This window comes from Colobus angolensis, unplaced genomic scaffold, assembly GCF_000951035.1.
Source record: "Colobus angolensis palliatus isolate OR3802 unplaced genomic scaffold, Cang.pa_1.0 Scaffold10, whole genome shotgun sequence".
NCBI classification, from domain to species: Eukaryota; Metazoa; Chordata; class Mammalia; order Primates; family Cercopithecidae; genus Colobus; species Colobus angolensis.
The window spans coordinates 3,204,358-3,216,214 of NW_012110919.1; the positions used below are offsets into that span (position 1 = coordinate 3,204,358).

Genomic DNA, 11,857 nt, shown 5'->3' on the forward strand with positions numbered 1-11,857 from the left:
ATCACATTTTTGGTAGATGCTACCGTGGTCTCTTATCCTTATTTCATGAGATCCTTAGCCTGTGAATGTGTCCATGTTTTGACTTTAGAAAATTTTTAAAGCATGTTATTCCTGTGTTTCCTCTAACACCTAAATATGTATACACAGAGCATCTTCATTCCTCATCAAATGTTTTTTCAGCATGACCAGTGTGCAACTGATATTCACATAGTTTATAGAACCTGTCTTCGAAGAAAAAATACTTTTAGCTAAACCTCTATAATCATGACAAGAGATTGATTAAAATGCCAAGATAAGAAACAATTTATTATAGAGAGAAGAAAAATTTCTCATCCAAAATATAGAAATCTGTACAACTTTGCCACAATCAATATACATGAACTGTACAAATTTACACCAGTTCATAATTTACCAAATAAAAGATGACTAACAAAGTTCACAAAATAGATGGTGGTTTGTGGAAAAGACTTTTACCCAATTAAGTACAAGGAAAGTTACAAACCAGACCTCCACTTTCTAAAAATAAGAAGTTTACTCAGTCTTAGAAAACTACAAGCTAGCAAATGTACAGAGAGCTGGCTGGTGCTAACACCACAGTTGAGACAGTGTCTTTTTTAAGGGTCTTTTTTAAAGCCTGTTGCCATGGCAGATTCTGGTCACTTGCTACTTTCAAGGCCAAAAACACAATACAAGGTCTGACCATTTCCCCAGGTCATGCTTACTAGTTTGTCTTTATGTACATTTATACATATTTTAAGTGCTAGGTAAAAGTCTTGTAAAATTTCCAGTACTACCATGTTTAAAACGTTCAGCTTTCCTATTAAGCTGCCAAAAAGGTTAACAGTAACAATTTTCAAGTGTAATAGTGCAAATTCCTCTGCGAGATTTACTGCAGAGAAAGGTTCTTTGAAATACAGATTTTCTTCAAAGGGACTGATGTAAAAATTCAGGTATGTCTGGGAGAAACTGAAACCACCCTAGGACTTCCCTCCCTAGCAAATAAAGTGATCATTTACTTGGACTCACAGGCTATTAAAATTAATCATTGAAAGGTACTGTCCAAACTATGGCACTGTCACTTAAAAATTTTTTTTTTACCACTCTTATCTTGTGCCAGATCTTCACAGCTGTGACACGGTTTAAATTCCATAATCCATCCCCAAGAGGAGCCCACCCAAAGCAAAAATCAAATTTATCCATCATTATAAGATGATCCATCCACAGACTATATCTTAACCTGATACAGTCATCATAGTGTAGTTTTTGGAAGGGCTCGTTCTGCCCAAGAGAAGTTCCTCCTTACAGCTGATTCGGCTGTCTACCATTTGCACGTTGGTGCTGTTTTGAGTGCTACCTCCTGCTGGTGAGGCTTCATACAGCACACAGATGGAGCCATCCTCTCCAATTCTGTAGGACACTTCGTAGGGGTCAACCCAGAGTGTGAGTTCACTTGGGAGAAGCCTGAACAGCTCCTGACTGCTCAGTCCAATCCGCTGTGCTGCCTGTCCAATCAGAGGATCCATTTTATGGTTGATGCGAATACAACGGTAACCCGATCCCTTGCATGGCTTTTCTGGGAACCAGTGATGTTTATAATGTTCTATAGAGAAAAAGAAGAACAGAGAAACAACGCTTAGGATCGTTAGCTCCCAGTGTGGTTTCCTCCTACCCGAGGCTCCCTTGAGGAGCGAAAATTAAAACTATCAACTTTTTAAAATGTCCAGGATTGCATCCGTTGTTGTGTATGCGCGGGGATGGAGAAAAAGCGGGCAGGGTTTTAGAAATAACACAGTAGTACGGGACAAAACAATCTCCAGGAACCAACTGGTTGAGCCGCCAAAACAGGACTCAGGCGCGCAGCCTCGGCCAGCCGGGAAGCCAGTGGCACCTATGGCCAGGCGAGAAACTGTTTACTTTCTCCACCCCACCCCAGATGCACACAATGGAGTTGCTGGCTTTGGAGATGAGAAGCGCCACCGGACTGTTAACCCCGAAGGGAAGAAAAACAAGCAACCCTAAACCACGCTCTGGGAAGGGCTGTAATTGTGCCGGTGACAAATCCGATGATTAATGGGCAGGAGCAGGAGGCGCGGGGAGACTGCACGTCCGTTCTGAGCTGGCTCCGGGGCAGTGGCGCGGCTTCCCACCCCGGGGCTGGGCCGCCGACCACGCAACGGTTGGAGAGGACTGAGGGAAGGGGGCGTCGAACCCACCCCAGTCCCGCGGCTCCTTTGTCCCCAAATCCGCCGACGGTCCTCGGACCGCAGCTCCCGCCTCGGTGGGCTTAAGTTTCTTTGTTGTGCGTGTTTTCTTCTCCATTCCGTTTTGCCAGCTGGGGGGAGGGGACGCCCTCCGTCCAGCCCCCAAAGCCTCGGGGGAGCCGCTGTTAGCGGCCACCCAGCGCGACCACACCGGTTCCGCGGCGGGGCCCAAGCGCGACCAGCCCCGGGGCGCTGCCGGGGTTCCCGCAGCCCCGACGGCCGGACTCTGACCTAGGGATGTGGGGCCCGCGTCCCTCCGACGCCCTCGCCCTGCTCACCTGCCAGCAGCTCCTGCAGGCTCTGGCTGAAGGTCTGCAGCTGTCGCTCGCTCGTGAGCCCCTTGGTACGGAGGAACTTGGAGATGAAGGACACGGCGGCGGCGATCTCGCCTATCATGGTGGCGGCCCGGGTGTAGAAGGGATGCATGGGGGCGGCGTGTGGGGGCGGCCCGGGGCGGCCGGGGCTTGGCGGCGCTGCCCCGACGGCGGAGCGGCCACCCCGGGCTTCCTCACCGGGCAGAAGGCTGAGAGGAAGAGAGGGCGTGAGGGGCGGACGGCTACTTTTTTTTTTCTTTCTTTAGACTAAAAAAGTTATTTTCGAGACAGGAGGCGGCAGGAGAGAAGAAGAGACGAGCGATGGCGGCCTGGTCACATCGCTCGGACCTCCCCAGCCGCCTCCGCCTCCAGCTCCCCAGCATCCGAATATCTCAACAGTTGTATTTCCAGCTCCCCAGCATCCGAATATCTCAACAGTTGTATTTCCAGCTCCCCAGCATCCGAGTATCCCAACAGTCGCATTTCCAGCTCCGAGGGACGAAGAGATACAGGCGCCGTGCAGCACCCTTTATAGTGCCACGAAAAGGAAGTGGCGTAGCTGGAGCGTGACGGCCGATTCCAGCCAATCCGAATATCGCACCATTGTGACGCAAGCCGGTTCGGAGCCGAAAGGGGCGGGAAAAGAGTCCAGGAGGCGGGTCCAGAGACGGGGAAGAGAGGGAGGAGCTGACGTAACCGCTTGTAAACAAATAAACCCGGAGTGGCGGCTGGAGACCCAGTTGCTGTGTCGAGGGACCGAGGGAAGCGAGGGTGCGCGTGTGAAAGCTCCGCCCCCAGCCCTAGCTCCGCCTTCCCGCTTCAGCAGGTCCAGGCTCTGCGCCAGTGCATCCTTCTGCAAGAGTGCGCTGCCTGGGCCCGCTTGCCCTGGAGTGTAAGTGCTGGATAAATAAGAACCGCCTGGCGCAGGCTGTGTCTACTCTCGCGCCGCCTTCTCAGATCGGGCTGCATGTTCCCACTCCGTGTTTATATCTCGTTCCCGCTCCGGTTCTCGGTGACTGGCTTCTCAAGCCGGAGGCGCGTGTGGTGCCGGGCGATGCGGGCCCCAGCGCTGTGTGTGCTGGCGGTGCGCTGCGCGAGTGCGGGGGAAAGTGGAGGGAACGGTCCCGCGGGGCGTTCAGTCCAAGAAAAAAGACTGCAGCCTCGGGGAGCCAGGTCCCTCGCAAACGAGCTGCCAACGCCGCGGAACCGTTTCTGCTCCACTCTGGGGGAGGAGTAGGGGGATATCTTTGTAAAAGTGTAATTGCAAAATAAGTAGGTTAGTAAGGCCATTTGTGGTTGCTCTTTCAGTAACTTCAGCAGTCAATGAAGAGAAGAGTGGAAACGTTACTGGATGCGGACAGGAGAGCCAGTTACTGAAGGCAAATATAATAACGCGCGGATCCTGTAAAGAGTGGTCTGTATCCAAAAAAAAAAAAAATCTGTACAATGTATTTTAAAATTTGTGTACACAAAACCAAAGATTTTCTTTTTTACCTAGTCCAAATGCCCTCCTAGCCTGAGTCCTGCTGTTTATAAAAATAAAATAAAAAGAATTTGAAGCTTGTGAAAGTATTAAATGTAGACATTTAAGTTTATTTGAAACCCTACCCAAAAAAAAAAAAAAAAAAACTTAGAAACCAGTGTAGCAGGAAGGCGGGAGCCTGCTAAAACGATTAGGCCTAGGAGAGGGTTAACCCCAACTCCATTAAGGAGAAGGGGGAAAATAAAAAAAAAAAGATGAAGGGAGGCAGGCAGATGGAGAAAGCAAACAGGAGGCAGAAGTTGAACTCTACCAGATGGAAATAAATATCCCGACCTTAGTTGGTCATCAATATTGCAAAACACGCCACTTTGAGTTTTTTCTTTTTTCTTTTTAATACTGAGCTAAAGGATATAGAAATGAAGCAAAAATATGACATTATAAAACAGGAGAAAACGTTTTATTGTTTAAAAATATGTAAAACAATTTGAAAAAATAACTTCTAGATTATTTTTTCATTAGTACACATAACTAGTTATGTGTGAAAAAATTTAAAGATAGTGGGTTTTTTCTTCTAGAACTTTTCAGATAGAACTGTGCTTAAAAATAATAATAATTTCACTGAAGGCATGAAACGACTCTTTTACGACTCAAAAAGAAGATAGAGAAGCAAAAGAAAATTCATGAAATTACCATAACACTAGAATAAGAACTCCTGGTCTCCCACCTAACCTGACCCATCCTTAGTTCCCTGCTTTCACTTACATTGTCGTTAATGTGTCACTGAGTACAAATTAGAAGTCAAGTGAAAGTTTTTCTCTTCTAAACCTGGTCTCCAACTTGGCCTCTCGGTCATGTGCTGAAATTGACTCATCTAAAAAACAGAAATATTAAATCAACAAAATGCTAGGATTGGACTCATACTTCCCTGAAGCCCTTGTTCTCCACACTGTTTTTAACTGCCTGCACTAGCAGCAGCAGGACCCCTTCTGAAAGCCTTATAAAACCAGTTGAACAGGGTTAACAGAAAGTTTAACCCACAGACTCAGGGAGAGTTACTTCTCGCACTGAGTTTTTTTTATTGTATATGTGTGTTTCCCACCTTAAATCATCCCATTAGGAGACACATTGATTTGAGAAACTGCAGTAATTTTTAACCTGGGGAATCTAGAGAGTACTCAGGAAAAAAACTGGAAATAAACATTAATCTTAAACACAAGCCTTAGATGGTACAGAATGTTAATTGCTAATAGTTTTCAATTCCTGACATATATGTTTAGTCACATTTTCTGGAAGTTTTGTCAGGCCCTTCCCATCTGAGAAACAAGCAGGTATTTCTTGACACTTTTTGAATTATAAAGGTGCTTTCTGTGTTGTTATGCTAAGTTTACCAAGGCTCTCCCAAGTACTGTATTATTATCATGCAATTTGATGGTAATTTATGAAATTTCCTTTTTTTTTTTTTTTTTTTTGAGACAGTGTCACTCAGTCACCCAGGCTGGAGTGCAGTGTTGAGATCTTAGCTCACTGCAGCCACCGACTCCCGGGTTCAAGTGATTCTCCTGCCTTAGCCTCCTGAGTAGCTGGGATTACAGGCATGCACCACCACGCCTGGCTAAATTTTGTATTTTTAGTAGAGATGGTGTTTTTACCACGTTGGCCAGACTGGTCTCAAACTCCTGACCTCAGGTGAGCCACCCGCCTCGGCCTCCTAAAGTTTAGGGATTACAGGAGTGGGCCACCACGCCAGGCCTGTCTAATTAATTTCTAAAACTTAGAACATTTCTAATCAAAGTATTAAAAATCTTAGGAATGCTGTCAAAACAAATTCAAAAAAAATGAACTTGGGTTTTAAAATAAGTTGACAAATAAAAGCACAAATATTAGATATTGTTTCCCCAGTTGGACCCGCCCTTTCCCTGAAGGCACATTCAGGGCCAGGGCCTTCCAGACCAAGCCAGAGGCAACCTGCCTGTTGCTAGTCAACTAGCTGCAGTCACTAAAGTTGTGCCTATTATGCACCAGCTTCCAGATAGAGTGCTAGGTATCTAGAAAACTCACAACTTAACCAATAAGTAAAAAGTCAAGTGAGAAAGTTCTTGACAGAGTGTTGATGTCAAATAGAGACAGGGCATTTATTGATTTGTGTGTTTTGGGGCAGAGGAAAAATAAGAAAGCCCCGAAAGTGAACAATCTCAGCTAAGCCAATGAAAGTGATCCAAGATTAGTTCTCCTTGGAGGAAAGGAAAGGGCCTGATCTTGGAGTATCATAAAGGTATAAACCAAGGAGGATAAGTATTGTTGAAAAAACTGGTAGATGGAGGCAGGCACAGGGTACTTGAGAGTATTTTTAGCAGGCAGATTATATGATCAGATTTATCTTTAAATAATTTAGCTTTTCTTGTGGGTTTGTCTTCAACTAAGAGACTTATGCCTCTTATTTATCTATTTTTTGGTTACCCACAGAAAGGAGGAGACCACTTTTAATTGCCTCCCCACTAACACCTGACTTGCTTTGCTTGAGTAGGTATCCAAGGACACAAGCTAAGACATTTGCACTGGGTTTAGATCTACTGCGATTCAGAAAACACAAAAGAACTTGCAATCAGAGGGTGACACATAATGATTTTAGACAAAACTCAGTTTCTTCTTGTGGAAGCTATTCAGATTGTTTGGAGAGTGGGAGGAAAAAGGAGTGAAGCGTTGCTTAACAACAAAAGTAATAATGCAGGTTATTATCATTTTATCATTAACAATGCATCAGTGCTAAGTGTTTTACATGCTTTTTCTTTTTTTTTGAGACTCACTCTGTTGCCCAGGCTGGAGTGTGGCGGTGCGATCACAGCTCACTGCAACCTCTGCTTCCTGGGCTCAAGCTCATCTTTCCACTCAGCTTCCTGAGTGGCTGGGACTACAGGCGCGTGCCACCACGCCTGGCTAATTTTTGTATTTTTTGGTAGAGATGGGGTTTCACCATGTTGCCTAGGTTGGTTGTGAACTCCTAGGCTCAAGCGATTCACTCACTTCCGCCTCCCAAAGTGCTGGAATTACAGGCATGAGCCACCGCACCCTGCCATGCTTTCTCATTTAATTCTCTAAGAAACTCAATCAAGTGAGTACAGTTGACAGCATTTAACATATGAGAATACAGTCTTAAAGAAAATAAGTTATTTACCCAAGGTTTTACAACCAGATTTGAACTCTCAGTCATGGACTACAAAATTTGAGCTTTAAATACCTGGTAGGGTTTTCAGGGGAGTTCCTGATACTGGCTTTCCTAAAAAGGACCTTGAGAAAGAAAACCTGATAAAGTTAGAAGGCCATCTGGAGATGAGTAGAGATAGTAGAAGAAAAAAAAACAATCAAAACTCAAGGCAGCTGAGGGGACATCTCATAGCTGACATAAACTGGGAGATACAGCTACGTTTATTAAAAGGCCCACTGGAAAATGAAACAAAGAACATATTAAAATGTTAATCTGCCAAATAATTTAACTGGAATGAAAATTATCCCTAGATACAGATAAGAGAAAGTAGCAAAAGTGCTTTCTATTTAAGACCATTTAAACTTTTCATTTCCCCTTTGGCCTAAATTGACAAGAGGAACGAGAGGCCTGGTCAGCTCCACAATCTCTCTTACCCAGCAACTGAGGGGAGCCCTGGAGGGTTCGGTGGGGGAGGTGGGAGGGCAGCCAGGAGGGATGGTTTTGTGTCCAGGTCACTGTTGAATCTGATCAGTGGCCTCCAGGAATTCTCACTCAACTGTCTATTGCATAGCTGCAGGGCCATTTCTCAAAGCTGGGCTCCTCCCCAAACCTTTTCCTTCCTGGTGCCAGAACCTCCTGGCCTATCTCTTTTTAAAGCTCTCACCTTCTGTTTTGTCACAGAAGGCTGTGTCACTGAGTGTTTATCTGCACCTTCCCAGCCGCCAAAGACCTCTTCAATTTTAAGGTTTAACAGTAGACAGCCGGGCCGCGGTGGCTCACGCCTGTAATCCCAGCACTTTGGGAGGCTGAGGCGGGTGGATCACGAGGTCAGGAGATTGGGACCATCCTGGCTGACACAGTGAAACCCTGTCTGTACTAAAAATATTTTAAAAATTAGCGGGGCATGGTGGCAGGCGCCTGTAGTCCCAGTTACTTTGGAGGCTTAGGCAGGAGAATGGCGTGATCCCAGGAGGCAGAGCTTGCAGTGAGCCGAGATCGTGCCACTGCACTCCAGTCTGGGCGACAGAGCAAGACTCTGTCTCAAAAAAAAAACAAAAAACAACCTAAAAAAACCCACATTTTTTTCAGGTATATATCGTATCCAATAGAAATCTCTTTCCTTAAAAGAAAACGTTAGCACATCAATTGAATAGGTAAAAGCTGCCTTTAAAATGAACTAAGTTTTCAGGGAGTTGTTAATTGCTTCCTTTAGGTTCTATAGTCTGGGTAAACTCCATTCTTCCCAGTTTCTGAGACAATAAGCAAGCCAGAGATCCTCTTGTCCAGTAATGGTGTCCACATTTTGCTCTCAAGAGAGGAGATAATACTCAGGAAGCTTGGTAGAATACCCATATAATCAAATGTTGGCATATTCTATACTTTATTTTTACTTTATTCTACACTGTATTTTTAGTTTTTCTTTTATTTTCAAAGAAATACAGCAGGGCTGGGCGTGGAGGCTCACACCTGTCATTCCAGCACTTTGAGAGGCCACAGCAGGAGGATAGCTTGAGGCCAGGAATTCAAGACCACCCTGGGCAACATAGTGAGAACCCCCTGTCTACAAAAAATAAATAATTTGCCTGGGGTTGGTGGTGCATGCCTGTAAGTCCTAGCTACTTGGGAGGCTGAGGCAGGAGAATTTGAGGCTACAGTTAGCTATGATTGTGCCACTGCACCCCAGCCCGGGCAACAAGCGGGAACCTGTCTCAGAAAAAAAAGGAGAAGAAGAAGAAGACAAAACAGCAACTTTTTTTTTTTTTAATGGAAACTCAAATATATAATCTCAAAGGAGATTAGAATTTAAGTGCATTAAATTCTAATGTACTTAAATTTAATTTAATGCAATTCTAATTAGAATTTAATGCATTAAATTAAGTGCATTAAATTTTTGTATTTTTAGTAGAGATGGGGTTTCACCCTGTTGGCCAGGCTGGTCTCTAACTCCTGACCTCAAGTGATCCGCCTGCCTCGGCCTCTCAAAGTGCTGGAATTATAGGCATGAGTCACCATGCCCAGCCAAATTGCATGTTTTTTCTGCTGAGGATGAGGATAAAGTGAGAGCCTCGCCACTATTTTGTGTTCTCTTATCCATTTGCTTAATAAATACTTATTTTCCCTAATTGAAGCAGAAGCAATCTTCAGCTAGATAACATAGTGGGCCTTCTGAATCCTCAAGTTCTGCACTCATGAATTCAACCAACCAACCAATATTTTCAAATAGATTGAAAATATTTGGAAAAATCTCTGGCACGGTGGCTCATAGCTGTAATTCCCGCACTTTGGGAGACTGAGGTGGGAGGATCGCTTGAGCTCAGGAGTTCGAGACCAGCCTAGGCACCATGGCGATACCCCATCTCTACAAAAAATACAAACGTTAGGCATGGTAGTCCCAGCTACTTGGGAGGCTGAGGTGGGAGGATGGCTTGAGACTGGGAAGCAAAGGTTACAGTAAACCAAGATTGCGCCACTGCACTCCAGCCTGGGCAACAGAGGGAGACCCTGTCTCAAAAAAAAAAAAAAAAAAAGGAAAGGAAAATATTCAGGAAAAAATGAAACAATAAAAAATAACAATACAACAAATTAAAATACAGTATGACAACTCTTTACATAGCATTTACATGTTATTAAGTGTTGTAAGCAATCTTGAGATGACTTAAATTACAGTCATGAGCATAGTGACATTTCAGTTAATTAGAGGCTGCTTATAAGAAGATTCTTCCCCTAAAATTATAATACCGTATTTTTACAGTTCCTCTTATACATTTAGTTATGTTTAGATACACAAATACCATTGTGTTACAATTGTGTACAATATTCAGTACCTTAACATGATGTATAGTTTGTAGGCTAGGAGCAATAAGCCATATACCATATGCCCTAGGTGTGTAGCAGGCTCTGCCATCTAACTGTGTGTAAACACACTCGATGATATTGGTACATGATGAAATCGCCTACTGACGCATTTCTTAGAACTTTCTTTAAGCAATGCATGACTGTATACAAGAGGATGTGCATAGGTTGTATGCACATACTATGCCATTTTATATTGGGGACTGGAGTGGGGCATCTTTTAATTTTGGTATCCTTGGAGGTGGGGGACCCAATTCTCTGAGGATACCCAGGGAGAGCTGAATTCACAGTCTGATGTGGTTGAATGTTGTTGGGTCAAAGAAAACAATTCCCCAAAATATGACACTTCGCCATACTGACTGCTTTGGAAATTGAAAGTCCTGAAAAATTAGCCTCAGAACCACAGTATCTCTGTGACCTTTCTCCTTTCTCCCTGCCTATCATATCCTCTTTCCCAAAGCACCAGGAGAGACTCTGGAATTTCCTTATCTGACTAAGAAAGCTTAAATGCAGTTGTCTTAATACTCCCTCCCAAGAAATCTGGTCAAATAACCAGGAACCATCAACCACCAGAGAAGAGCAGAGGCTGAAGTTACTATGCTAAGGCAGATTTTTCATCTATTCTTCTGAGCGCAGCTCCAAGCAATTACCTGGAGGACTCTATCTGTGAAATATGACAATGGTTGTTTTTGCCCAGATCCACTCCTCACGTTCCCATAGTGTCTGCCTTCAGACAGTCTCCCTAACCTATCCATTCTCCCGAATGAGTTAATACCTACCAGAACAATTATCTACATTTCCCATCTCCCCTTGAGAAAGGGTATATAAGCGTCTGAATCTGTGATATTCTGAAATATACATCTGATTTCCCTCCTGCTTCCTGGCATACAACCCCTAAAATCCTTGGAATCTCCAAAGTTCTTTCTTTTTGTATGCTAAACTAGAGTGATCGCTTCAGGGTGGGACTGGTCACCTGAAAGCCAAAAGCATGATTAGAGAGTTGGGACTTTCAGCCGAGGGGAAAGGGGCTGAAGGTCCAATTGCTCACCAATGGGTTAATCAATCATGCTTATGTAATGAGGACGCCATAAAAACTCAAAAGGACAGGGTTCAGAGAGCTTCCAGATAGCTGAACATATGGAGTTTCCTGGAGGGTGGTGGACCCAATGAGGGAATGGAAATTCCATGCCCCTTCCCCTATACCTCACCCGCCCAGATAGAAGGTCTTGGGAATTTCAACTTGAAGCCAGTAGACCAGAAGTTCCAGAGGCCTGCTTCTTGATGAATAGATAATGAAAAGAAAAGAAAGAAAGGAAGAAAGAAAAAGAAGCTCCAGAGGCCTGAACTTGCTACTGGTGTTTGGGGTGATGGGCAGTTTTGGGGTCTGAGCCCTCAACATGTAGGATCTGACATGATCTCCAGGTAGATAGTACTGGAATTGAATTGAAGGACACCCTTTTGTGTTCCCTGTAGAAGTGGTTGGTTGGTTGGTGGTGGAGAGAAATTCCCACATATTTTAGGGTCACAGAAGTCTTCTGTGTTGGTTGTTATTGTGTTGGTTTAAGACCAGAGAAAAACATGGTTTTAGAATTTTTCTGAAACAGTACCACACTGGGTATTACGGTAATTACTCTGTGATTTCTGCCCCATGCGTGTTAATAAATTTGCATAGCTATTCTCCTGTTTTACCTGTTGTCCAATTTTCAGTGAACCTTCAGGGGGCAAAGTGAAAATTTTCCCTTTG

General features: G+C 44.3%; 1 protein-coding gene across 1 annotated transcript; it reads right to left on the reverse strand.

Annotated features, from left to right (window-relative positions):
- Positions 1-279: 279 nt before the first annotated feature.
- BTG1 (B-cell translocation gene 1, anti-proliferative) lies at positions 280-2,997 on the reverse strand. Its single transcript, XM_011933701.1, has 2 exons — positions 2,540-2,997; positions 280-1,600 (listed from the first exon to the last, which is right to left on the reverse strand). The coding sequence occupies exons 1-2, from the start codon at positions 2,685-2,687 to the stop codon at positions 1,233-1,235; spliced, it is 516 nt and encodes a 171-aa protein (XP_011789091.1). The 5' UTR covers positions 2,688-2,997; the 3' UTR covers positions 280-1,232.
- Between the last annotated feature and the right edge of the window lie 8,860 nt (positions 2,998-11,857).

What these genes read in the sequence shown, in the direction of transcription:
- BTG1 (XM_011933701.1), bottom strand. Translation starts at nt 2,687, where the DNA reads ATGCATCCCTTCTACACCCGGGCCGCCACCATGATAGGCGAGATCGCC. An exon ending in CCTGCAGGAGCTGCTGGCAG is followed by an intron (nt 1,601 to 2,539) that starts GTGAGCAGGGCG and finishes TTTTCTCTATAG; the next exon opens with AACATTATAAACATCACTGG.